Source organism: Numenius arquata, chromosome 4 (genome assembly GCF_964106895.1).
Source record: "Numenius arquata chromosome 4, bNumArq3.hap1.1, whole genome shotgun sequence".
Classification (NCBI taxonomy): Eukaryota; Metazoa; Chordata; class Aves; order Charadriiformes; family Scolopacidae; genus Numenius; species Numenius arquata.
This window is the reverse complement of record NC_133579.1, coordinates 60,112,790-60,140,726: the sequence shown is the minus strand read 5'-3', so window position 1 is coordinate 60,140,726 and position 27,937 is coordinate 60,112,790. Positions and strand designations below refer to the sequence as shown.

Sequence of the window (27,937 nt, the reverse complement as noted above, 5' to 3'; positions counted from 1 at the left end):
ACAGCCTGACCTTCCCCTTTACCATCACCATGTGACTGTGCACATGCTTTTATACATATTCACATACACATTCATATATGACAAAAATAAATTCAAGAGAAGAAAGAACTCTGCTCTAGCAAGACACCTTAGATGCAATCATGATCTTTAACAGAAAAGTTTGGCAGAACCATTTGTTACTAACCTGGCAAACCAGAAACCACAAGTCAGCAAAAGAGAGACAGGGGTGGCTAGAAAGAGATTCTCAGCTGCTCTTAAATACAGTATTAGTCCTTGTTTTCCTACTAAGTTTGCTTCCCAAGCTAAAAATTTCAACATCCACAAAAAAATCAAAAATAACTAAATCAGTTAGCCTAGCTGGATGACAGCAATGGAGAAATATGATGATAGCGTAAATCACGGAGGAGGGAGAGGAATTACACAGCATGACTCTAAGGGGAATAAATGGAAGAGTGGGACGAACTTAGGAAAGAGGGTGGCTTAGGCTAAGCATCAGAAAAAATTTAACAGCAAGATACAATATAAAGTAGAATATTTTTCCCACGGAAAGGGAAGTTATTTAAGACTAAATTAGATAAAACACTGGAAAGTGCAGCAAAGAAAGCACTTCTGAATTGACGAGGTCACGGATGAGAACACTTAATAAATCCTTTCCTTCCCGCTTCTCAAGATTAGGTTTCTCAGTAAGATTTCAGCATAACAACCAACCATAGAGCAAAAATACATTCATTTCTTGTTGGGTTCTCGTCTCAAAAAATACCTTGGATTTCATCAGCATTAAGGTTAGAAGCGTCATTTGCACTTGATGCAACTATTACACACTGAACTATTTCAGCACTATTCATAATTTTAATCCCCTATTACTTATTCTCTTGCCTATTGCTGTAACACAAAATTATCCTTTTAATTCTGGACTTTTATAGCATTTTTATTTTAGGTATTTCAAAGTACTTTACCAATATACATCAACTATCAACATCCTTCAAAATCAGTACGGTATATATCAACATTGCATGTCATTGATCCAGATGTCATCCCATCCCATGATTGCTGAACTGTTCGGCTACTTAACACGATACATAATTAGCAGGAAACATGATGCCTGTGAAATCCTCTGGGGTCACATGTGGCCACAGGAAATTAGAAGAATAAAACTGAGGCCAACAAGGAAAACAAAATTCAGTGTTTCTTTCGGTTCAATGCCTGCAGCATGAAAGATCATGAACCAGCAAAGGCTTAGGACCAGTGGTAAAACAGGCATACCCTTACATGACCAAGTATTACAACAGAAAACCCGCTACTGGTTTGGAGTTTTTTTCCCTATTATTACTATTCTTATAGTCTTACTTTAAACAATACACAACATTCTGCAATTCAGTTTGGAAAGAGATAGGGTAACTCACAAAAAGTGACTGACAGAAGAGTTTTGTCCCATTTTTTTCTTCCCTCTGAACCTTTAAGTAGAATTTTCCCAAATGCACAAATAATTTAGGAGCACAGCTAAATTTGAAAGAAGTTGTTTCTCCTCCTGATTACAAATGCGTTCTTCTATAGGGCAACCAAATAAATACACATTTTTTTAAAAAGCAGAGTTATTCAAGGCCTCCTTTTGACACTGTGGAAATCTTTCACTATAGGGAATAGTTAAATTATAGTTTGTTACATTTGTGACTGAAATCCCAAAATTCTCGTGATTTATAGTCCTAATTTTAAAGGTCCTACTTTGTACTGGATAGGATCTCACTGCGCACGACACTGTCCATCAAGAACTAACAGCAGGGGGTAAGAGAGAAAAACCACACCACCACAGCAGGGAAAAGTTAGCATGTTTTCACAAACTGAAAAACAATAATTAAAAGATATGATAATGTCACAACAATCAATTATCATTCTGACCCCCAAAGAAAAATAATGAACACGAACAACAGCGTAACAGGAAAGCACACGCTCTCTTAAAGTGTTGAGTGCCATGTCATAAAGCTGCAATAGCGTACCACAAGGAACAATTTGGCAGCCTATGACAAAATATCCAATATGTGCCAGAGAATGTAACAGCTGTTTGCTTTCACACCAGTCCACAGCCTCTACAGGCATTTAATCCAAATTCTGCCCCCGCCCCCCCCCCCCTTTTTTTTTTTGAGCAGCAACATATTTAAAATATGAGCGACTATTCCAAATACTGATACTATTATATCAAACTGCTTATTTATCCCAAAAGGTGCAGAACTGCACAGGCCACCTTCCTTCCTCAAACCAAATGCCAAATACAAAGACTTCTGTACAAATGAACTTCAACCAACCTCCTTCAACAACGATTATATGTTTTCCTTGATTGCAGTGACACATATCTCTAGCCTCATCCCCATAAAACTTAACAAGAAAACAGCACTCAGTTTTAAACCAGAGAAGATGGGGGGTTAAAAAAAAATCATCCGTCCATGGCTTGATTGGTTCTGGCTTGATGTCTAGATTAAATTCAGGTGTGGATTCCCCTTAGGGAAGGAGGAGGCAGTTAATGAAGTGATCATTACAGCTTCCCTGTACATAGACTCCGTTGTCACAGAACACAACAGTGGTCATTTGGGCTGCTTCTGTCCTTCAAATTCTCTGCAGGCTTGCAGTGATGCATGTATACAGAAGGCTACCAGAAACACAGGTACCCCAGTCACAGCAAAGGCAATGCCCACTTACTGGAGAACAGCAGGTCTTCTGAGATCCATTGCTTCCAAGAAAACACAGTAATAAAATACTTAAGAAAATTAATTTTTTCAGTCAACAGCACCAATCCAACTATACAAAGACAAGGAGTTTCTGCTAAAAATTGTTCTTCTCTCCTTGCGTATAATAAAGGTTAAGCCAGGAAAGGGACACAGGAGGAAAGATTTTTTTTCTTCGGTATGTTTATTTTGTATTTGATAGTACATGGCATGTGCTTATTGCTTATTCTAAACATATGAGTTTTCCATTATTCTTTAAGAGAAAAATATGGTTATCTAAAAAAAAATTTTAAAAAATAATCACAAAAACTATCAGGCAGTTTTAGCAGATTAGCACTTGAGGCTATCATTTATAATTACTTTACAAGTATTAAATCAATAAAGTTCTTGTAAACAAAATTTAGTTAACGTTTTGCTTTCTCCCCAATTACTCTCTCATATTTTAGAGCTGAAGACTGTAGCATCAAAACTTTATTTCTCGTAATATCAGCAGGCTGTTATAAAATTAGATGGATTAATCGCCACACTCATCTATGGAATGATTTTACATAACTTCACTAAACTCTCAAAGTTAGGTTTTGCTCTGTATGTGACCAACTTTTATCTCTTAAACTGTCTGAAGCCCATAATTGAAACAAAGGGCTGGGTTGCCACTATTGCTTTCAGAGATGATAAATCTGCTGACAGAAAGCAAGAGTTCTGCTTTAACACATATTAAGCACCCTAGCCACCAACAGCTACAAAGATGAGGGAGCACCTCAGATGGACTCTACTTCTGGCATGGAAATCTGGGTCAACAATTCAGCCTGGGCTACAAGAAGAATTTGGTTGGTCCCACAGGCAACTAAAGAGTATGCTTGCTTTATATTTTCCTGTTTGGGTTTCCTGAATGCCAAAAGCTAGCCCAAAATACATTGTTTTGTAACTTACAAGGGAAGGCCTCAAAAGCATGATGCTTATCCCAGTGTCTCAGTTACTTACATTTTTCTATGAAAATGCAACATTTCCTCTAACATTTCTAGTTTTAGTTTTGATAAAGAGAATAACCAAGAAATTTGCTATGTATGCAAAATCTCAGTTTCTGGAAGCCTAAAAGGGCTGCCAAAATATAACATACTTGCAAAGATGAATTTGAGATAACTATATGCATGTCTATATTATTTACACAGAGAAGCACAGAACTATTTTAGTTCTATGTGTAAAACTGACACAAATAATAATACCCAAAGTGCACATACAATAAAATGAGGTCAATTAGCAGCAGCAATTGAAGCACTTTTGCCAGACGTAGAATGTATATAAACATCTACTATATACAGAACATACATGTAACAATCATGTAATTATTATAAATACATTGTATTATTGATAATATTTAAAAATCAGTATTAAATACAGCTGAGGCATCATAGCTGTAAGTTACAAAGTCGTGTTTACTCTGGAGCAGCAAAACTTTCAGCAGAAAAGGATACTAAGTAAGTTTCGTTTCCAGCAACAAACACATCAGGAGGCCACTGGTATAAACAATAAAAGAGATGCTTAAGTAGAAAAAAAGCCACAGCAGAGAAGAGTAAAATCCAAGATTTAGCAAATAAAGAGATAGAACCTGCTTTTTAAATGGTTCAGGTAACCTGCTAGCGTGTGGGCTGTACAACAGAGAGGCAACGCATACACCAACTCCTACTTGGGGACTGCCCTCTTAAAGATCAGTTTCAACACAAGCGGGCCTATGTATTAAATTCACCCAGAGCTCAACAGTTATTCCCTTTCCGAAAACCTGCACAAATGGGGAACCTTAGGGGAGGGCACAGAGAAACACACAGTCATTTCTCAGGGCTGCGGAAAAAGTAAAAAAAATAGTAAATGAGGTTTCCCATTGAAAATAAAAGCACAGAGGCAAAGAAATCCTTGCTAACCTCCTTCAGAGACTGCCACTGCTTAAATTAACCAGCACCTGGAGTATAACTACACAGGTCAAGTCAGCTTAAATAACAGAATTCAACTTAAAAGAGCATACTGAGAGAGGAACAACTCACACACCGCCACAGCACCCCAGGCAGCACAGGTGAACACTCACTGCAAACTTAGAAAGGGACTGCAACGCCATCACCAAACACACATCACCTGTTGCTCCTTTCCAGGCCCTGCACCAACCCCACCTTGACAGCCTCCACCTCCCCGTGCAACACACCCACCAAACAACACTCTACCGTCACCCACCGGTTTATCTGAACCCTGGCTTCCCTTTCTCTACGGCTTGGGCCTTCTTCCCTCCTTCCCCACCCCACCCCCCCCTCTGGCTCTGCCAGCGCTTCGGCCACATCGAGCGAGGCCGACCGGAGCCCTGGCGGAGAAGCGGCGGTAGCGCCTCAGGGGAAGCTGAGGCTTGAAGCAGGAACGCCACGGCGGAGCCACCGTTCCCGCAGCGCCGGCCAGGGCCGACCCGGCGGGCCTTGCTCCCGCCCTGAACCCTCCGCACGGAAAGGCGTCCGCCGCCCTTCGGGTCTGCCTTAGCCGGCGAAGAGCCCTCAGGCCGCAACCTTGCGCTGGGCCCCCGTCGGGTCGAGCCGAGCCGCGGCCGCCGCCTCACCGATTCGCCACTCACCTCCCGGCCGTGCCTTCCCGCTCCTGCCGCCGCCGCGGCTGCCCCCGCCCCTGCCTGCCCGCCGCGGAGGCGCGCAGAGAGGCCGGCGCGGGTGGCAGGAGGCGGCTCCGGGGGCCGGCACGGCCTTGGGCGCTGCGGGCGGGGAAAGGGGCCTCGCTGCGGGGAGGACCCCGCCTGGTACCGGCAACATGGCAGCGTCCAGCCGGGCCCAGGTGCTGCGGCTGTACCGGGCCCTGCTGCGAGAGAGCCAGCGCTTCGGCGGCTACAACTACAGGTGCGCTGCCGGCCCGGGCGGGGACGGGCTCCGGGGACGGGCAGTGGCTCCGGCCCCGCTCTCCCCGCGAAAGCGTGGGGGTAACGGGGATGAAGGGGAGAAGCCGATGTCATTCAGGGCTGGGCCGCGTAGGAGCTCGTTTCTGGCGGGCGCAGGGGAGCTGTAACCTCCGGGGAGCCCGCGGGGGAGCGGGCGGCCCCCCAGGCCGAGCCGTGCCCTGGGGTAGGAAGAGTGTGGCCGGGGGCTGGGCCCGGCGGCCTGCCGGGGCTGGGGCCGACTCGGTGCGCTGGGGAGGGTCCGTCCCTGTGCCTGACCCCGGGGTGCCTCAGAAGCACCAGCTAATGGGCCCTCCCTGTGGTAGGAGAAAGGGACAGTACAGAGGTTGTCCCAGCCTGAAACAGCTCGGGTCTCGTCCGGATGCTGCCCTTCTCCTGTCAGGGGAGGGCCCGGGCCAGGGTTGCAGCCGTGGTTGTGCTGGAGGAGGCTGGCTTCCCCCCTGCCGAACCCCGGTGCCATGTGCTATGTGCGGAGAGGGAGCAGGGTTCACTCATTCCGCTGCACAAGGTGGCCGGCTGCCTCCTCTGACTGTTGGTGAAAGACATGCACCGTTTTTTGGCAAAGGCTATGCCTGCTTGCTACAGGCATAGGCCTGGTCTCTGTTAGATATCTGCTGTGTTCACAGGGGGTGCCCCCCACCAGCACTGGCAAAATTGTATTTCCCACTGGCAGTTTATTCAATTTACCGCTCAGTTGGACCGCAGGCAGAGGCATGTGAGCTACCTTTGCCGTGAATCATTTCCAGCCTGGCAAGAATTGGGAACAGAAGCCTTTGAACTTGCATAACTATGGTGAGCTCTGCACTCTTCAAGGCATAAATATTCCCCAAAGCTCAAGTGTGAGGGAGTGCCCTGAGAAGAAAGGCTGTGGGGCTGAAACTGAGCTGGCGCTAATAAACCTTCATTGGTAACTCCACACAGCAGCATGTGTGTGCACCATGTTCCCCTCCTCCTTCTTTAGTTCCCCTGCTGTCAAGGCTTCCCCCTGCTCTTTGCTGTCCTGAGTTATTCTGACTAACAAAGAGACGATTGTATGTAACAGTGGTGGCTTGAGGCCCATGAGATGTGTGGATGGTGAACAGTTGAGCGTAGCTCCTTTCTGGGCCATGGAATGTTTGCAGCAATGGGTTTGTGCTGTGAGGTGATCAGTGAGGAGGCTGAGCCCACAGCAGTGGGAGGAAGCAGGCCAGCGCCACCTGACAGTGGTTGTACCAATAATTGGCGGCACCAGCCTCACAGACCATATGCGGACCCTCCTCTGCCCAGCCCCTTGCTGATGGAGCACAGGGGACTTGGGAAATCGTTGTCATCTCTTCTCTATAAACCATACCCGGAACCCAGCCACCCTCCCCAGGTCCCCCCAAAATGAAGTAGGTACCTGGGGGGGGGGAGGGGTGTCTTGTCTGTATGGAAATTTTGGCATACAGCTCAAAGGCAAGGCTGTCACACAACAATAGCTGCACCAATGAGTTTTCTGCTTAGCACAATGCAAAACTTTTCATTCTTTTTCTTTTAGTGTTTTTATACTAGCAAATTTAAAGTACAGAAATTATAACATATGTATGTTTACCTTGGTTATCTAATTTTTTGACACTATATCATGGTGTCGGTTTTCCCTTTCCTTAAAGGAAAGATCTCGGTTTCCGATGAGCTTGTCCTTAGATACTATAAAATCAACAGCTGTATAAAATCTTGCGGTTTATACACATTGTGAGCACTAAAAGCAATAGCAGTTTTTAGCAAGAAACAATTAGCAGATATTGTACGTAGAGATCTTCTGGGACCATAACAACATTTCTGCATTGGTGTTTGTGCTGCACCCGTAGCTAAAATGGACATCCCACTAGTTTCTTCTGTGCCAAGATAAGCAGTCCTGCCGTGTCCTCAGGGCTGCTGTAATGTGATATGGTAATACCCTGCAGTAAACCTAGTGACTTTAAAGTCACTAAACTTGTAGCAAAGTAGAAAGTATTAAAGATTAATCTTATTGATTCATGATTTCAGTGGGAGAATTTCAGAATATTTTATTATTGCAAACAGAGCGTATTTGTAAGTGTGCGTCTGGAGTAGGATCATCTGGTTATTGTCTTCTTATTTGCTTGCTGTGCTTTTTCTCTTAAATATGTACAGATTGTGATGGAAAAGTCAATATTTTTTTGTGGCTTTCCTAGTAAATATATTCTATATGTCATCTGGTAGTACCAAATTTTCTTTTAGCATCCTAACGAACTTTTAGTACCTTAACTGAGAAGAATAACATTCATATCTTAAAGTAACTGAGGTCACCACTGACAGCCTTCAGAATAACAACACAAAGGAGCATCTCCAGACTTCTGCAGTAAATGTTATGGAGTGTTTGGAGGCCCAGATGTGTAGGCCAGGTTTTAACAGCAGGGAGAGAGAATTTAGTAGACTGTAAGTAATTCCATGTCTGCCCTTCTGCACTGTTGCCCATGCAGACAGTCTGAGGAAGGGAGAGTGATTTGTACGGGAGGAAAATCAATATGCGAACAGGGAAGATGTTAGGTTTTGAGTCAAAAAGGTGGTTCTTAATAAGCACACTGTTTTCTTCTGCTTGGTTGACAAAAAGTAGATCCTCTGATGGTTTATGGCGTGTCAGATTACAGTCTCAACTATTTATTGATTTAAGGGATAATTTCTAAATAGAATTTCATTTGTTATTTAAATAATGGCTTTATGTTGTGTCTCTTTTTCAGTACAGAAAACAGAACTTGTGAAAGCTGTTAAAACACATCTGGTTGCAAATGAGGATAATCTGAACTTTAAAGTTTCTTGTTTGTTTAACATAACTGAAGCTCGGTGGTCAAAATGCACAGGAATCTAGTTGAAGAGGGTTTTCTCTAGAAGGCTGGCACAGGACTGGAGCAGGTCGCCCTGAGAGATTTTGACATCTCCATTTTTGAAGGTTTTCATGACAGGTTTAACTGAACAGCACCATGGCTGACCTGACCTTGTTGCGGGTAGGCCTACTTCAAGTGGGAGGTTGGCTTGGGTAGCTCCAGAGATTATACCAACGTTACTATGGTATTCAGGTCCTTAGCCTAAAAAGATACTGACACTGGCTAATAAGTCCAAGGAAATATCATATGACATGCTTCTGACTGATCTCCTTTTGAATTCTTTAATTTCTTGTCGTTATGAGCAATATCAGAAGCTTAAGTGTCTCTGCTGGAATTTTTCTGCAAATAATTTCTTTGTTTCTTCTAAGGTATTTCTTGATTTATTGTATATTTATTTGTTATCCATTATCTTCTGTGTTAACTGGTGGATGTTCTATTTTTATTTATAGATATATTTTTCTTGTCTATGTAAATCACATTTTAATGGAATTTGATTTTTCTGTTAGAATGTGCACTATTATTTGATTAATTAATAAAACTACCCAGAATATAGAAGAATCAGGGAAGGAAATTTTTCAAAACAGGTTTTGCATTGGAAACAAGTTAATTGAATGCATGATTCTATGATTCTGTGATTATAAAACTAGTAAATCTGATTTTTGCAAATCTCTGCGAACCTGAGGACAAAACTGAGCAAAGTTAAGTTATACGGGTTTTTTTCAGTGCCAATTGCTTTTTCTGCTTTGAACGACATAGTTATTAATCTGATTTTAGAGATATGTAGAACCATAGAACAGCCCGGGTTGGAACGGACCTCCAAAGATCATCTGGTCCAACCTTTCATGTGAAAGAGAGCATACATAATCTCATCTAGCTCTGTGTCCAGTTGCATCTTGAAAACCTCCAGTGATCGGGACTCTACCATGTCCCTGGGGAGGTCGTTCCAGTGATTGATTGTTCTCAATGTAAAAAAGTTCTTTCACATGCCCAGATGAAGCCTCTCCCAGTGCAACTTGTACTCATTGCCCTTTGTCCTCTCCATGTGTCTCCTTGTGAAGAAAGTGCCTCCCTCCTCTTTGCAGCTGCCCTTTAAGTACTGGAAGGCTGTAATGAGATCCCCATTGAGCCTCCTCTTCTCCAGGTAGAAGAGACCTAACTCCTTCAGTCTTTCCTCATAGGACAGGTTCTTCAGCCCTTTGACCATCTTTGTGGCCCTCCTTTGGACCTCTCCAGTCTGCCTGCATCCCTCTTGAATTGCGGGGACCAGAACTGGTCACGGTACTCCAGGTGCAGCCTGGCAGGCACTGAGTAGAGTAGGATGATCACGTCTGCCCTGTGGATGCAGCCCAGGATCTGATTTGCCTTCATTCTGCAGTGGCACACTGCTGACTCATGTTCAGCTTGTTGTCCACCAGGACACCCCAGGTCTCTTTTGGCAAGGCTGCTCCCCAGACACACAGATCTAGCCTCTGCTGGGCTCTTTGTTTATGTCCTTCCAGGTGCAGGACTTTGCACTTGTCTTTGTTAAACTTCATACAGATTTTGTTTAGTCTTTCTCTGAAAGATTTTTATCAACATATAGAAGATCTTAATTTTAAAAATCTCAAGGTGCTTATAATAAATGCTGCTTTTTTGCTTTGAAAGAAAGTTCAGGAAGTAAAAATTCAGGGGTTCCACTATACAGGGCAGAGCATGTTCTTAAGGTATATTTAGTCTTTTGGCATTAAAGCTGTCCTTCAGAAAAAAAAGGTTGTGGTTCCTGTGTTTTTGCACTCAGCTTAATATTTGAATTTAATGTAAAATTTTGTTGAGACAAAGTTTTAACATTAGAACTTACATTTCTACAGTTTGAGGCCTTCTGCATGCATGAAATCAGAGTAAAAAAGCAATGATAATCACTAAAATAAAATGCTTACTTATTTTTTCTTCATGGTGATGAGTTGCTACTCTCATAAGTCCAGGTGGGTCTGAAAAAAAAAGTTCATAGTGTCATTTCTTTTGGCATAGATGGCCAGGTATTCTGTATGTGTAGAGGTGATGTGTATATATAAGCTGATCTGTGTTTAAGAAAATATTAAGCTGTTGATCATTGCTGTATATGCAATATTTAGTCTGCTTTTTGCAAATAGGAAAATGAAAAAAGGAACTATGTTGGATGCCAGCTGCTGTTATGTAAAGATTGACCCTGACTTGTGATTAAACACGAAAATAAACAGAGCCATCCTTGAACATTTGGACAAGAGGGTCTGGTTTAGCAATGCACCATTTCTGGTTGTTTCTCAGCTTTTTAGGCAGAGGAACTGGGACATACCGGTATATTGGCATACTCTTTGTTATTTTAATTTTTCTGCATGCTTAACAGCAAGATTCTTAGATACTATGCTCTGGAGAGAGATGTGAAACTGCTATAGGATACTCTTTGAACATAAATTTAACATGAGATATTTAAAAAAAAATAAATAAATGTGTTCATCCTCTCATTTCCCACATGGAATTCCAATTCTTTATTTTTTAGGAAGCAACATGAAAAATCATTTCATTTCTGTATTAAATCAGACCTACCTCAGCTTTCTGCCTTCTTTGTTTTTATCTGTCTTCCAGGTGTTTATGTTTTTCTTAGAAGCTCATTTCATTGCATCTGTCATTTCAGAGTTGTTTGAGATTTGTTATTAGTTATTTGAGAATGAATGCAACCTTTTTTCTTCCTCCTTGGCAGTTGTGCACAGATGCTGCATCTAACCCCTTAATACCTTGTGTCCCTTGGAACAAGGAGGACTTTTGGTGGAGCATGAATGCACAATCAGTATATTGCAGTTGTTCCTTGTTTCTGTTCTTATGTATGGGACCTGGAAGCTTTCTTACGTGTTGCAACTTAATTCAGTATGTAGGACCTTTGTGGGTCCTCTTGCAGCGTACCTGATGTAGAAACTTGTATGAGTGGTTTTATGATGTAAAATCATTGTCCTTTGATGAAATTTTGTTTTGTCCATTTAATAGACTAACGTTTCTCATGTTGCTTCACACATCAGTCTAGCCTATAGTCCATTCCTTTGGAAAAGAGGGCTGCTGAGAGCTGATCAAATAGGTTGAATTGTCAGGCCACAAGGGCTTTCTGCTCATGGTCTGGTCGCTGAGGGGTTTGTGCTATTGGATTTCAGCAAAGGCTTCTTCTGGCCGTGCCAAATGAGCCCATGCAAAGGAGGGGACCTGCTCAGAAGGTGCCTTGTCCTACTGCTGTAACAGTAGGAAAAAGGATGTCCAGCAGTCAGTTATTACTGCCATAGCAATTCAGGCTGTCTGCTTCTGCGTGATGCCTGTCTCGGTGGTTCCTCACACCGGGGAAGGAGCAGGCTGTGGGAATTGTCAGATACACACGGGCACCAATTCAGAGCATTCACAAGAGCGGATGGATTTTTGCACAAGTTATAGGTTGAGTTGACCTGTTTTGCATAATGACTTATTCTTCAAGGAGGCATAAAGCTGTAAGATTCTGCTAACAACTCTTTTGACACCATGGGTTTCTTTCTCTTCCTCCCAACGTACCTTATTTGATCACTTAAATTATCTGAGTGATAAAAGTGCAAAAAGAACCAGCTACTAGGTTCTATATACCAGGGACTAAAAGCAGAGTAAGATTTTTTCAATTAAACAACCACATTAAAATTTTACACGTGACAGTTATCCAAGCTGAATAAGCCTTTTTCTCCCTGGCTCTCCCAATGAAGTTTGTGATTGACAAGGTCTGCCAGCAGATTGTCAGCTCTTGGTATCAAGTTTCTGTATGTTAGGGAGGAAAAAAGACTAAATGGTAATTTTAAAAAAAAAAAAATCACCCAAAACAATAATGAGAAAATAGAAACACGTGATATTATAGAAAGTACTGTGTTCTTTCCAAAGTGATAGTTTGTAGCAGAGATAAGAAACACAGGAAAAAATAAAACTGTCAGTTCTGTCCAGCAGAGCTGTCTGACTTCCTTGTAGGAATAAGGTGACAACTGCAGCTTTACAATATCCATTTTTTCCTTGGCTGCGCACAGAAAGTGGGTAATTATTTTTCCTTCTCGCTATGTAATTGCTGGCTGCGTTCTGAGTGATAATAAAGCTCAGGAGTTTTTGAGTTAGTTTCCCACATGAAGAGTACATGGCAATCTCTGTAATCTACTTGAAAAGTATAAAAAAAAAAAAAGTCAGGGCAGCAAGCAGCCATGGTGTTCCTGAGCCGGGGGTGCAGGGTGCTTTCCATCCTGTGCTGTTGCAGACACTTGTTTTGGCCTGGCAGCTGCGTCACCCAAAATCGTGGGCAAAGGGGCACTGCACATTTGCAGGTCAGTTTTGTAGAGCATTCACACAGATTTGTGGTTGGCCTTATTAATATCTTTGTCTTTGGGGAGTTAAATTTTGGCCACTATTTCTGAGACCACATACCATGTAGGTATTTTGCTATTATGTTATTTTAGGGTCTTTTATGTGTATTGCCTTATTCTGTGAGAAATGTGTATGCTTGGATAGAGATATCGGTATTTTAAAAGTCCTGGATGGTGCTCAATCTGCTGACTGGGATGGGAACTGTGACAAGGACTGAGATGACTACACTAAATTGTAGTAAAACACGGAAATCCATGCGCTTTTGGGGAAAATCTAGAGACATAAGAACGTGATTTTGGATTGTCAGAGTTTGGGTCTGACGGTACTGAAGTATTTCTATTTGACTTCAGTATTCTATATGTAAAATATTTTGGAAAGACAACTAAAGCATTCTGTTCCAAAAATGTAAAAACATAACCACTAGGTACCATCAGAACATATTTCTCTGAAAAGAAATTTTAAACCAAAAGGAAACAATCTTGCCACATGTTTTGTTTTTTTAAAAGTAACATTTCCCAACTGAAAATCATTCCATCAAAGTTCTGTTGATCGTGTTCATTAGGAGTGGCTTTCTTGGATTTAAAGGTACATTCACTTTACCCTTGTAAAATTATGTTCTTCCTAAACAATAAAGGATATCTATGCATTGGTTTTGATGTAATTCTCTTGAGTCCCTTTTTTTGGGCAGAGGAGTTTTGAATAGTAACAACTTGGAGAAAGAGTTTGGAGCACATACATGGCGTACAAAGTTCTGGAAAAATTGAAATTTTATAGTTGGAAGACAAATGAGTGGTGGCTTTCACAAAAGACTTATTAATGGACTTTGTTATTTTAGTAAAGGCACCCAAACTGAGTAAATGTGATGTGGTTGTTATCCAAGACATTATTTGTGTTCTTTGTATAGTGCAGTAAAACAGGGACATTTTTCTTTTTACATAAGATTTAATTACCAGTAGAATTTATTTGAGAACTAATGAGAGTAACAGAAAAATTACTGCCTCTGGCAGTGATTGATGCCAATAGACACATGCATATGATTTCTGGTAAATAAAAACACTTTGTAAGGTAGTAATAGTTTTTAAGTATTGAAATGCTGTCCTAGCTCATTTCATCCTTTCCTTACTCTTGGATGTGGCTTTAACATTTAGATCCTTGCTGTATCTGTTTCTATGCTGCCCATGATGAAAAGATGCTGACATAGTAACATTGACTTACTCAAGACACAGTAGACACAGGCTATTATTTGAAGTATTCTTTAGAAGATCACCATTCTGTTTTTTTTTTTTTCAAAAAAAAAAAAACCAATTTGCAATTATTTTTTTTTTTAAAGGGAAAAACAACTAAATAATTTTGCAAAAAAAAATAAACTGCAGTATCAGGCAATGTTTAGAACCACTTGCTGCAACAACAGATAGCAAGGATGCTGTCTGAACCACCTCTTTTATAAAACTCTTCCCATGGTTGCCTGCTTTTCCAAGAAAAAACAGGCATGAAAAGAAAAACTTGCTTAATTGTTTTCTTGTATGTGTGTATATTTGGGACAGCTGTTCTGTGGCTGTTTTGCGCAGAACTTGGTGTGGAGGGTGTCCTCAGTGAGGAATATTTTTGGGATTCTTCTTGATATTATAGTTCTTTCTCAAAGGTGAAGGTGCCACAAATCATTCAGACAATATTCTGCCTAGGATGGCATTATGGAATATGGCCTTTTCCCCTTACATTTTTTCTACTTTTTATTCTGTTCTATTCTATTCCTTTTCACCTGATCTCTGTATAAAATTCAAACATTTTTCTCAGGATGCAACGCACAACTGAACACTTAATAGTGAAAGAATTTAGGTGTGTTCAAATTCTGTCTTCCTTAACAGAATGTATATGAAATAAAATCTTTAAATTTTTCTTCAGGAAAATTTGAAGGTCCTGTACTGCGAATGGATAAATGCCAGGCTTGGCTGGTATTCAAGACTCATAGTACTTTGGACTAGCTTTTTCTTCAACATCATATTTGTTACATAGTCTTGTGAAAAGCTGCTGCTTATATGTATTTTTCTAACTTTTTAAATAAGTAGCAATTGGTCAAATCACATTTAAGTCTTCTAAAGAAAAGAAGCCTGTGCACAAAGTAAGTACTATGTGTATGTATGCGTGTATGAATGTATTGATATCAAGAGGTCAGGAATTCACTTCTGATCCGTCCCAGTAATCCTTTTTCAAAAATCTCGGTTTAAAGCAAGCTGTGAAGCCATTGTGGAAATTAAAGGAAGTATGAGGTGTGTTTAGTCTTAGTACAAATGAATTTCCATTGAATTGCAGTGCTGCTTTTTTTTTTTTCTTGAACTCAATAGCATTTAGATCGAAAGGTGTTTAACTTAAATTTAGAAAATGCTGATTTATAATTTGACGTAATTAACTGTATTTTTAATATAACTTGCAAGAAACTAGTATTTAAATAAATACAGCTCCATGAACATTTTACATCAAATCAGCATGAGATTCAAAATGTCTTGTGGGATTCTGAATATGAGAGCAGTTGGATTCTCCACAAACTTCATTGCTGTGACTTGGCACTCCTTCTGTGTCTGTTTGTCTGGCATATCCTGGTCTAGAACCATTTTAAGACCTGTTTCTAAATCATTGGCTTGTATAAAAATAAGATTGTCTTGTTTTAGCTGCCAGAGACAGTATGTGTTTAAAAAAAAATAAAAATCTTTCCCTGAAACCATAATAAGTTCTAATATATTGGCAATAATCACTAATCCATTATGGTATTGAAGTTCATATAATTGAACTTAGTTCTGTGACTTTAAGTGCCTATGAGAATAATTTATTGTATTCTGTGAGGTCAGGCTTTACAGAGTTGTCTCCATCTTTCTGTTGCACAGCATGTGGTTATTGCGAACTAGTATTTGCTTGCAGGTTACATGGTATTTTTGCTTGGTACTATTTATTTACTTTGTTTCTCCAACAAACATACAGATTATCACAATGCCCAGTTGCAATCACAGGCAGATGTAAACATCTGTTCATTGTTTGCCTAAGCAGGAGAAATGTAGGCACAGGTTTCCTCAGAGCCTTGGTATTGGAGAAAATCAGTTTATCTTGTGGATAACCACCATTGATGGTTACGCATTCAGTGAATGTTGAACACTTCTGCAGACTATGTTACAATAGCAGTGAGAGTTAAATGTAGCGGGGCAGGAGTTGTGTGTGGTTCAGAAAACATCATTCATTTGCATTGTTAATCACAGTTGAGAACTGGGGAACTGCAAGTGGAAGGAGCTAGGTACAAGCCATCACATTTCATCAAGTTTTGGATTGAATCACTAATGGAATTCTTTGTGAAACAGTAATTCATTCATTAATCAAAATGTGCCTCCCCTCGTAATCAATGTTTTATTTACTTAAATAACATCAGACTGCTTCTTTCTCAGGAAAATGTTTTAAAGTCAATACAGCTCAAATGAAGTGCTTAAGACATAGTACAAGCCACAGTATGTCCTAGAAGTTTATAGCTTGAATTATGTTCTGGATGTCAAATAGAAGTGTGTTGCGTTGCCTTGAAACTAACCTGCTACGAAGTTCCGAAAAACATCTTTGACTCATCTAAAATATCACAGCATTTTTCTAGTCCAGTAAATTAGCAAATAGGTTTTCAAATTAATGGTCTCCAAGTGTAAACTGGTTTTGAAAGGAGGAACATTTATTGATTGATCTAAGTAGTTTTATCACTGTCCAAAGTAAATTAGATGTCTCACTCATAATGCTTTTTCCCTGATCTGACTAATTTACAATATGAAAATAAATGTTCCGGTGTTTTGTTTACAAAACAATAAGAAACGAATTTCATGTAGACAGCTAAACAGGTTTCCCGATTTCCAGAGCTGTTGAACATCTGTTTTTTTACTGAACTTGTTAATTTGTTATTTTCAGTTTGTAATTTATACCAAAAATTGCTGCCCATTATTTGAAGGTTTCGAATGTGAATATTAATATTAATCAAATTGGTGGTGGTACCTTCACAATTGCCTCCGAAAGCAGTGGGAACATAGGATGCACATAGTCCTACCAGCTAGAGCGATGCAGTGTTAGGCAAATAAGTATACTATACTTACATGCTTAAACAGAGCTCCTTGTTCTGTGAACTAGTGGCAGTACTTACTAACTTATGTGGATTTTGAGGCTTGATTGTGGGGTATTATTTCCTAACAATTTGTTGGAATCCTTGAAGGAGAAATTCTCTATCAGTGCGAGTTATTGCTACCACTAGCTGGGGACCTGGTACTTCTGCAACTTCTGTGTGTAATTTGTTCCAAGATTGGAAACCTTTTCTGCGACCCTGGGGAATGGAAGGTCATGTCGCATGTCAAAGGGAAGGTAATCTGCCCTGGTCATAAAATGTTATACTGAAAACGTTGTTATGATAAATAGACCACTCCTAATACTTCTTTTCCTCTCCTAATATCTCATGCAGTAACCGTAGCCAGTACTCATCTGAGTTACTGAGTTTTAAGACAGATGTTAATTCCACATTTAGAGTAATTGTTATCTGAGAAGAACTTCTCTTTACAGCCATGTGCGTATGAGAGGAAAGGAGTTGGTATTTGCTGTATTTTGTTTTCTTACTCTCAGGTAAAGGCCAAAAAAAAAAAAACCTCAAAGTGCTACCATCACTCTTGTGATTTTAATTAAAAGTACTATTAAATACTAGCTGGAGTTTTTTATAACACATTTTTGGCTTAAAATACAGAACTTTTTGTGATATATAAATGTACCAGGCTGAACTTAAATCTTGTTCAACAGAATAGATATATATAGATTATATATTATAGAAATAGAATAAGGTGGGGTGGTTTTTTCCCCTTTCATAGTGTAAGTCTCTGAGAGCGAATGTTAAGAGGTTTACTGGAAAACTTTAAAAATTACTGACCTTTCCCTTAGCTTTATCTTCACCTTTAAATTTTAACATCTGAACTTAACAGGCTTGACTATATTAAAAGGCAATGCTTTGTCAATGTTTCTCTTCTTGAAGAAAGAAAATTGATCTCTCTCTTTGTCTTCCTGAATATTTCTGATCTCCCTTTCTGTTACAGTGGTTAGATGTGTCAGCAGAAGATACATCAGCAGGTTTATTGAATTACTTCTGTTCACTGGACTTGTATAGCTTAAGTTTTAAATTTAATCTCATTTTTTTGTCTGATATTAAATTATATATTGTCTGGTCAGACCGAAGAGTTGCATTGTGTGCTGGGACCTACAGTTTGGAGACGAAGAGTGTATGCACTTGCCCCTGCCCCCACCCCCCCTGCCTTAGAGGTGGGGGCCATACATAGCCCAAAAGAAAAATTTTGGCTGGTAGATGCTTTTAGCTTCATAATTGGTAGATCATCCATCTCACATTGTTTCTTAGAGTAACTGCAGGAAAAATAATAGAAAAATGGTTGTAACTTCCTTTTTTCTTTTATGCGAAGTAGCTTTCAAGAATGGTGTGTTATTTCACTTAGGATTTAGTATTACTTTGATTCATACCTTGCTTCTGGACTCCAAAAAGATATGTAGGATATAGAGGTCCTGAGAAGCTGAATTTATTTTATTGGAGCTAGCAGAGGTCTCAGGAATGTTTTAGCTGATCATCATTATGCTCCAAAGATCAACAGCTGTGGTCATTTTGTTTCATGACTAGCCTGCAAAGGTTCTGGCTTTTTTCAGTGTTTGTTGGTGCTGATAGCACCTGGGAAGCACAAGGAGTGGAGAGCCGTACAGTGCAGAAAGCCGCGGTGGATAGTTCTAGCACATTATGCCTGGTGTGTAGAGGTGCTACATAATTTATGTGGATGAAGATCAGCTGTGCCTGCCTCAAACCCTCAAATCTGCCTCTCTGACATGGTCCATGAGTGAACCAGTGACTCAGCTTTGCCAAGCAGAATATTCTTTCATCTTCAAACCTTGCCTCTGTTCACCTGTGGTTGCTTCTGCTCTTTTATCAGCTAAGAAGCTGCATCTGATTTTCTTTGGGGATGAAGTGACACCCAGAGTTTGTACCCATTGCATTTCTGAGTTACAGTCTTGGCTGAGGCTGGGATTTTCAGTCCCCATTTCTTTTGTGCTAGCGTTATCATCTGTAAAGCTTGTGAACACTTCCATCCTGTAACTAATTAAATAGAAAAAAATATAGAATGAAAGATGTCGTTTACTTGACTCTCTGTGCCTTAGGTAGCGTTCATACTGTACAAAACAACCTGCATTTATTTTTTTTCTGAGCCTCTGGTAACATAATCACAGCAGTCTGTATCTGAGCTTCCTGAAACATTTCATGTATTGTCCAAAGGCACTGTATTTACAATCCCAAATGTCTAAAACTACTATTCAGTACTCTGTTGTATGCACAAAGTAGGACAGTGATTTTGTTATGCATTCCAAATTGATTTTTTTTTTTTTAGGCTCCAGATTTGACTAATAAGCTTTGCATATATTAAAATTTTCTATGCTGCTAAGTCTTACATTGTAATTTCAAATATCCATCATTATTGTCAAAATTGATGTTGCAAATTTGCTAAACTAAACATGCAGTGCTTTACTATAGATGAGGGAAGGTCATTGAGCCATATGGTGATGGCAGGTCCAGTGAGGGATGTTTGTCACTACTGACTGAGTTATAAGAAACAAAGATTTTTGGATAAGCTGTAAAGCTGATAGAAATGGATGAGAGGATAAAGTTTGGAGAATAACTCCAGTATTCCAAATCCTGTAACTTCTAGTGTGTTGTCTATAAGCAGACACAACAGGTGTTCTGTTATTTCATATGGATTGTTTAATAAATTATATTTAAGGTTTATTGTTGTTTTTGTCATGAGATGACTGGATCCTATCTAATTTCAATGTTATTTCTTTTGCTAGATCCATTTTGGACCTGTGACGCTTAAATTCTTCTTCTCAAAAAGTGTAGGTTTACTTGAGCAAAAATCAAGAGGCAAAATTAATCATCTTTATTACTAAAATTAAAGGATTGCTTTTGCAAAGTAAAACTTTTGTTAGGAGTCTTTTCTGTACTCTCAAAATTACTAGCCTGTCAAAATGACGAACAAAACTTTACCTTAGATCACCTTCAGAGAATTATTTCTTAAAGTCTTTCCTAAGTTAAAATATCTTAGTTATTATTTTAAAACTGTATGCTGTCAACCTATTTCTGATACTCAATTCCTTTTCTAAGGAATTGGCATTTTTATCATTTCCATATTAAAAGAATAATATGGGTACTGTAACTAGATGTTTGCTAAATCTCTGTTTTCAGAAATAATGCTGTGTTTCAGAAACATCCAAGCAAAATCTCATTATCATCCAACCACACGGCAGTCCAGGAAGTTAGAATATCCCAAGGCTTTATGCCTTGTTGCTTCATTGAAAAACCTGAGCACTATTGCTTCATCAAAGAGAAATCATTTTCTACCAACAAGTGGGAAATTCTTGCATCCAGCTTGACTGCTTAGCACCCAGTGGGTTTCTAAATGAACAGTTACAGTCACCAAGAGGCACAATACAGTTACCCCTCTTCAGGGTACCCAAGCCATAAGCTAAACTATGTCTCTTCTTAGAGTGGAAGATAACCCCTAGCCATGCTGAAGACAGAAATTTTGGTCACAGTGTTGGATTCAAACTCTAATCTTTCCAGAAAAGTAGAATGGAATTTGTAATGGCAATTCACAGCAGGCCAGGCCTTTTTTAAGAACTGTTCAGAAATAGCAGTGCAGTGAGTGGAGTGGTATATATCTGTCTCAAAAGGAAGAAGAGAGAAATCAGCCTTGTCAGGATCTGAACTTGTGGTTTCAAGGCATTCCCCACCTGGTAATTGGACTGCTGAGCTACCCAGGTGTCCTGGTGAGCAGTTGGCAGGGTCTTGGCAGTGAAAGCTTAGCAGAGAGCGATTTGTCGTTTCAGGCCATCGGGACACTTTTCATCTGTGGCAAATTCTGTTTCTAGTTCCTGCAGCATATCCTTGCCTGGTGCCTCGTTAACTAAACAACTTGTTCATTTGGGTCCTTCACTGGTAACCCTCTTCTTTAACCTCTTCTGCGATATAACATTGCAGTTGCAACTCCAATTAAGATTAAAAGAATGCTTTCATTTGGACATCTTTCCTTTTTCCTTTTAACCCTGACCTTCTGAAAAGCGCTCCCTTCTGCAGAGATTCTTTACGCTTAGGATTAAGCCAATAACTGTTTTTATTTTTAGAAGTATAGCAACAAAAATGTATGATTATTTCTGCAGTTCTTTGAAACATAGTTAACTATGAATAGCACTAATAGTATTCTGGAACCATGAAGAAGGTGTTTGGGAGCTGAGGGTAAATCATGCCTAACCAATATGATTGTCTGGACTTGTGAGCAGGGGGAGAGCAGTGGATGTCATTTAGGATGTCATTTAGTAGAGGATGTCATCCTCTACTTTAGGAAAGCTTTCAAGACTGACTCCCGCAACATTCTTGTACCCAAGTTAGGGTGTTATCGTCTGGATGGGTGGACAACCATGCGCCTTTAAGACTGGTTGGATGCTGGGGTTTAGAGGATGGTAGTTAATGGGTCTTCAGGGGCTGATCCTGGGACTCATACTGTTTCATGTCTTTATCAGTCACCCAGAGGAAGTAACAGTGCTTGCTCATTAAGTTTGCAGATGACACTAAATTGGGGAGCCAGTGAGCCCAAGGGCAGGGCTACCATCCAGAGGGACCTCAGAAGCCTGAAGGAAAAGGCCAATGGCAACCTTATGAGATTTGGTAAGGACAAGTGCGATGTCCTAAACCTGGGAAGGAGATGCCTCAGGCACAGAACAGGCTAGGTACTGACTGGGCAGGGAGCAGCTCTGCTGAGAAGGGGCTAGGGATCCCAGCAGACAGCCAGCTGTGTGCTTTGGCAGGAAGGCAGGCCAGGAGCATCCTGAGATGTATCAAAAGTTGCTCAGCCAGCAGATTGAAGGGAGTGATTGTCCCCCTCTACTCAGTGCCTGTTAGACTGCATCTGGAGTACTGACTCTAGTCTTGTACCCCATCCCACCCCCCATACAGGAAAGACATGGATGACCCAAAGCAAGCTCAGCAGAAACCACTGAGGTGTTTGGGGGCTGAAGCACTTGCCCTGTGAGAAAAGACTGAGGGAGATGGGCTGGTTCACCCTGGAGAAGAAACAACATTGAGGAAACCTAATAGCACCCTGTACCCCAAAGTTTCAGAGCTGCCTAGCAAGAGAACAAGAGACAGCAGATGTAAAGTGAAGGAAGAGAGGCTTTCAGACTGGCTGTAAGGGACAGCAAAGCAATTGAGCATGTTTCCCAGGTCTGGTCACCATCCTGGTTTTCAAGATGTGACTGGACAAAGCCATGAGTAGCCTGGTCTGATCCCATTGATAACCCTCCTTTCAGCAGGAGGTGGGATGAGAGACCTCTCGAGCTGCTTTCTGATGTGAGTGATTCTGTGATCCTGTTGATCAGGCAGCCATCCATGCTCTGCTCTTTGAAATGGATACAGGCACGAACTGATTAAAGGATACAATCAGGGGAAAAAAAGTTCTCCTTTCCTAATAGCAGCCAGAGGCGTGTGTGTATAAAAATGCGGGGAGGCATTTTCAGTTTTTAGATTCCTTTCATTTTATTTAATCAAACTTTTTTGAAATAGACATGCATATTAGAAGCATTTTCTCTTTCTCGTCTAGGGCAACTTGCACGTAGAAGGATCAAGTTTTTATTAGAAGCTTTGAGATACGGAACGCAAAGTAGCAAGATTTGCTTTAGAAATAAGTTACAAATCCGTCCATCTGATCATACAGCATTTATCATATGCACTGGGTCAGTCACCAGCTCTCAAGTGTGTTTTCTAAAGTTTGTCAATTTTTATCCCTCTCCTCTGTTCTTTTGGGGTAATAAAGTATCTCTAATGCTGTTTTCTTCTCTTCTCAAATCCTATGTTTGATTAGAAAATGCAAGGAAATAATACTAGGTTAACTAAGAGTCTAATATTTCTGTTTCTTTGCTCTTCTCCACTTCCAGCTTCTAGCCACCACACCCACTCCCCCAAGCAAATCCTGGTTCCAGGAATAGGCTTTGCTTTGATTTTAGAAAACAGTCAGGTGGTGGTGGTATTGTGCTATAATTTGGTGGCAGTGCTGAAAATGATCTAGTGGTGGAGTTTGAGGAACACCTTGCTGATAAAAAAGTGCATCCATGCCCTTCTGTTGGTCCTGTGTTTAATGGTATGTCACAACTACTTCTCTATGAAGTACTTACCTCTCAGTCTCAAATATGCATCTGTTGTCAAATATTTCTTTTTTTTAGTGTTAAATGGTGATTGCATGGAGCTGTTGCCTCACCTTTATTGGTGTCTTTTAATGAGACCTTTATAGAGGAAAAAAAAGAATGAAAATACATACATATATATGGAAATATGTGTGTGTACACATATCTAGATAGAAATAATCATTCCCTTTGAAGTAATTCTGCACTTGGAGACATCCTTACTAATGCTAATAAAAGTTTAAGGTAAGCTAAAATTATTTTTCTGCAGATAATTTTTTATTATAAAAACTTTCCATTTTTAAATTATATGTAATTCTGAAAATTCAGTTAGGCAAACTCATCTCATGCACATTTTGCTAGTAATAATGAGAAATTCTGAAAATTCATGCTATTGCTACCTTAAGTTAAGAGATATTAATTGGAAGGGAGAATGGTAAAAAATTATAGTTAGTGAAAGTAAACAATGACATTTTATAAAAAGGATCCCTCCCTTGATATAATATTGCTGTATTGTAAATCAGTGTCTTGCTCTTGCACATTGTGTCCTTAAATAAAAGCATCAGATACTTCATTTTAGAATTACTAGCTACAGTGGGCTTCCTAGAGGCTGGCTACTGATTGCTTGCCTTAACTTATTAAATACAACTTAAGCTAATAAGGAAAAATGCTTTTTCTTTATAGCTTTTTTGAAAGTCTTGAATATTCTTGAGTATGGAGCACCTCCCCTATGAAGACAGGCTGAGAGAGCTGGGGTTGTTCAGTCTGGAGAAGAGAAGGCTCCGGGGAGACCTCATAGCAGCCTTCCAATATCTGAAGGGAGCCTACAGGAGAGCTGGAGAGGGACTCTTTGTCAGGAAATGTAGTGACAAGACAAGGGGTAATGGTTTTAAATTGGAAGAGGGGAGATTTAGATTAGATGTTAGGAGGAAATTCTTTACTGTGAGGGTGGTGAGGCACTGGAACAGGTTTCCCAGAGAAGTTGTGGATGCCCCATCCCTGGAAGTGTTTAAGGCCAGGCTGGATGGGGCTTTGAGCAACCTGCTCTAGTGGAGGTATCCCTGCCTGTGGCAGGGGGGTTGGAACCAGATGATCTTTAAGGTCCCTTCCAACTCTAACCATTCTATGATTCTAACCTGCTGGCCTCTTCCCTTGTGATCTGGAAACAACACACAGGTTGTGTGTCACAGTACTCCTCCTAATCTTTGCATATGTGCTTGATGACTTACGATTTGTAATAGCCGTTGTGTTTTACAGTATGTTGACTGTGATGTGATCCATTAATACATTGTATTTGTTCACAATCACAAAGACAAGATGCCAACATGTTTGTAAAGCTCTTGGAATGATGACTTAAACCTTTGGTGTGTCGTGATACTGGTAAGTGCAAAGTGGTGTTGAGAAAAACATGGGTTGGCCAGGTTTATTTAGAAGGTGTACTACTGAGGACTTAAAAGCAAGTATGTTTGCACGGTGTTGCAGCTTCTTTTCTTATACTCTAGTTTAGCAGAGCACAAAGATACGAGAGTGAAGACTTGAGAAAGAAATGGGTATTTTTATTTTTTTTTGTTTTCTGGTCAGGCATGACATAAGTAAACATTTTGAAACAAAAATATCTAAATCCCCAAGCAGCTATTATTTTCTCAAGTACCTGTGTTGCAATTTCATTTTTCCTTAATAGACGTTGTTCCAGACTTCGCTTCTTGTAGGCTTCATTTTTATGAGGGCACATGTTAGGTTTTCGATTGTGCTTCAGGGAAGGAAAAAGATGAACTCTTTGAAGGTAGAGGTGAATGACTGAGTATTAGGAAAAAGGCTGTTTTCTAACTGTAACTCTGTGTTTTTTACTATTATTTGGGGGCATTGCTGTCTCTTAACATTAGCGGGTAGTGCCTATTCCCTTTGAGTCTCTGGTAATGTTTTGGCCCTGGCATTATTCTCACGTTAATCTCCAACCACTCTTTCTGTTTTCTACTGATGTGCATCTGTTGCCTTGCGTAGCCATCTACCTGCAGTGGCTTTGGTCTGAAGTCATCGCACTGAGTCTATTACCCATTGAGAACACACTTTTGATTTAATTGGGACTTAGTTGTGGGACAGATGCACGTCAGTAGCTATCGCAAAAAGTGTTTAGGGTATGCATATGTAAGAGAGCACTGAGTGAATATATTCAACTGTACACTCTTGCTTGGATGCTGTTGTCACTAGCTTGCTAAAAGATAAAATCAAAAGTGTTCTCTATTAAAATTTCAGTGCTCTTGGATGACAAAAATAAAAGAAAATGCCTTGTTGCACCTTTCAGCCATTTTTCGTTACCTGTTTCCAAAGAATGGTGTGAAAAATAGTAGATTGTGAAATGCAGCTTGAGTTTTCGTTTGCAGTGATGTTTCTTAATGAACGCTAGGACCTAATAATTCCTAGGACCTTTCCCAAAGGTCTATAGGAGCTGTTTGAGTGTACTGTCTGCAGAATTGCTTTCCCATTCTGTCTCTCTGGAGAGCTTGCTTGGTACCTTCTCGCTGAAGAGTCCCCTTTATGTGACTTGCTTGGCCTCTCTGAGTGGGATCTATCGCAAACTGTATCCATCTAAATCAGTACTGCTGTATTCCCTCCTCCTCAGTGCTAATGCTCACCCAGTCCCATGCAGAGCTGATGGAGCTAGCTAATCCAGAAAAAAACCCAAAACAACAACAAGAACGTTCAATCTTTTATTAGGTTGGCCTTCTGTCAGGTTACCAAGTTGGACTGGCTTATCTCAGGGCCAAATACCAGCCTGGCTGTGCTGGTCTGAAGGGGGCAGCGGGAGGGTTTGTGCCTACCAGGGCGGGTGGCAAAATTGCAGCAGCTCCCCTTCACTCACAGTGGCTTAAACTTGTTGCCATACTGTATGCCCTCAGTTCCTTTGTGCCAGCTTGGGTAAATAATTATCCATAAAGTACAGCATCCATTTCACTTGCCAGTATGCTTTTCATCTGTTGCACTGTATTCACATAGTGCTTCTTTTAGGTTAATGTTGTAAAGTTTTATGAATCATAGAATGGTTAGAGTTGGAAGGGACCTTAAAGATCATTGAGTTCCAACCCCTTGCCCTGGGCAGGGACACCTTCCACCAGACCAGGTTGCTAAAAGCCCCGTCCAACCTGGTCTTGAACACCTCCAGGGGTGATAGGCATATATTCTTTGCCACTGGCATTTCGACTTGTGGTCGAAATATCATGTACCTCAAATGGTACGTGATTGGTTTATGTGTTTGTGCTTATTGAAGCCAAAATGCACACCATTAGAGTAGCTGATCAGCTGACCAGTCTGTTCATCAATCAGAAGATCTTTGGAGTGGTACTCTTTAAAAAAACCAGCAGATCTATGTCTGAATGAACAAGTTCTTTTCATAGCATGTGTATTTTTATGACATGTTGCTACACACATTACTGTACTTTAAAAAGAGCTCGGTTGTTCATGGACTTGCAGCAATATCACAGCTCTAATGTTAGTACTAGCTTTTAGTACCTACTCAGTTCAGAAACTCTTGAAGTGTAGAGAGCATTGAGGTTTGGAATTTATACTGCTCAGAACTGTTATTGGATATAAAAAGCTGTTGTTTAAAAAAAAAAAACACACACACACCCCTCCCTAAAACTGGCAGTTTGTTTATATCTTGACTTAACACTTTTTTACATAATTTTGAAAGAATTTGAGTGTTGGCGAAATGTTCCCCTGGCACCTCTCAATGGGGAAGAAAGGATGTTTTACAGTCATCATAGTATTGGGTTTGAGCTCCAGGTTCAGCTCATCCTTATTTTATGTGATATATTGAATCTCAGTGTAACCTTAATAAAGACAAGTATACAGAGCTAGTCTTTGAAGTGTGTTTAGAGAATACTGGAGATGTATTGATTTAGCTGTAGAATTAAGGTCGTTTTAAAGCCTATGTAAAATAGCTTCATTTGTGTGTTAACATTAATAAAGGTTTAAAGAAATTGTAAAAGGAAAAAACAGTGCAACTTTCTGACTATAGATAAAAACTGGTCTGGTGATGTTCTCTAAGTACATATCTTTTCTTTCTCAACAACTGTTGATTGTAATGAGAGGAAGAGAAAGAAAATGGAACAATTAATGCACCATATGTACAAAACAAAAAAACCAGTCTGTAGGTGTTATACTGAACAAGAATTTGTTTTAGTCCTGTCTATCTTTTTTTTTTTTTATGTAGACAGCATTTAGTCATTTGCATTGGATTTTGAAAGACTTGTACCCAGTAATGGGTACTTGCTGTTTATTGTTGTTTTTTCTTTTAAGCTATATATATACATAAGCATGTATATACATGTATATACATACATAGATACATCTTTGTATCTTTCAGAAACCCTTCCTTCCATGCAGAAAACATTATATGAGTCTGCACAGTTTAACCTTACATGTGTATATGGGGTGATTAGAAATCCATCCATTATCAAGCAACAAAATTACACTACATCTTAATGATTTGGGGTTGGTTTTTTTCTAGAAGAAATAAGCAGCTTCCCCTTCAAATCTTGCTAGGACAGCAGCTGCAGATGAGAATGAGCTTCCATATTTAATACATTCTATTAACTTCACACATACAAACACCCACTCACTCACTCACGCATCCCAGTGTCATGTTATAGGTGAACAGGCCCTAATTAAAAGCACGCACCATCTGCCGGTGTGTGGCAGCAGGGTGGCACTCCATAACCATCCTGATTCCTGTGATTGAAATGTATTATTTATGAGCTCAAAGAGAAAATATGCTGCTTGGCTGGTGG

At 40.1% G+C, this 27,937-nt stretch overlaps 2 protein-coding genes across 2 annotated transcripts in view; one reads left to right on the top strand and one right to left on the bottom strand.

Annotated features, from left to right (window-relative positions):
- Positions 1-5,395, bottom strand: part of FARS2 (phenylalanyl-tRNA synthetase 2, mitochondrial) — a 254,374-nt gene extending 248,979 nt beyond the window's left edge. The window contains exon 1 of the mRNA XM_074146312.1: positions 5,323-5,395. The gene's annotated coding sequence lies outside the window, so the exon portion shown is untranslated. The remainder of the gene's footprint in view (positions 1-5,322) is intronic.
- A 17-nt stretch (positions 5,396-5,412) lies between these two features.
- LYRM4 (LYR motif containing 4) overlaps positions 5,413-27,937 on the top strand; it is a 90,718-nt gene continuing 68,193 nt past the window's right edge. The window contains exon 1 of the mRNA XM_074146311.1: positions 5,413-5,596. Coding sequence (XP_074002412.1) covers positions 5,511-5,596 — 86 coding nt within the window. The 5' untranslated portion in view covers positions 5,413-5,510. The remainder of the gene's footprint in view (positions 5,597-27,937) is intronic.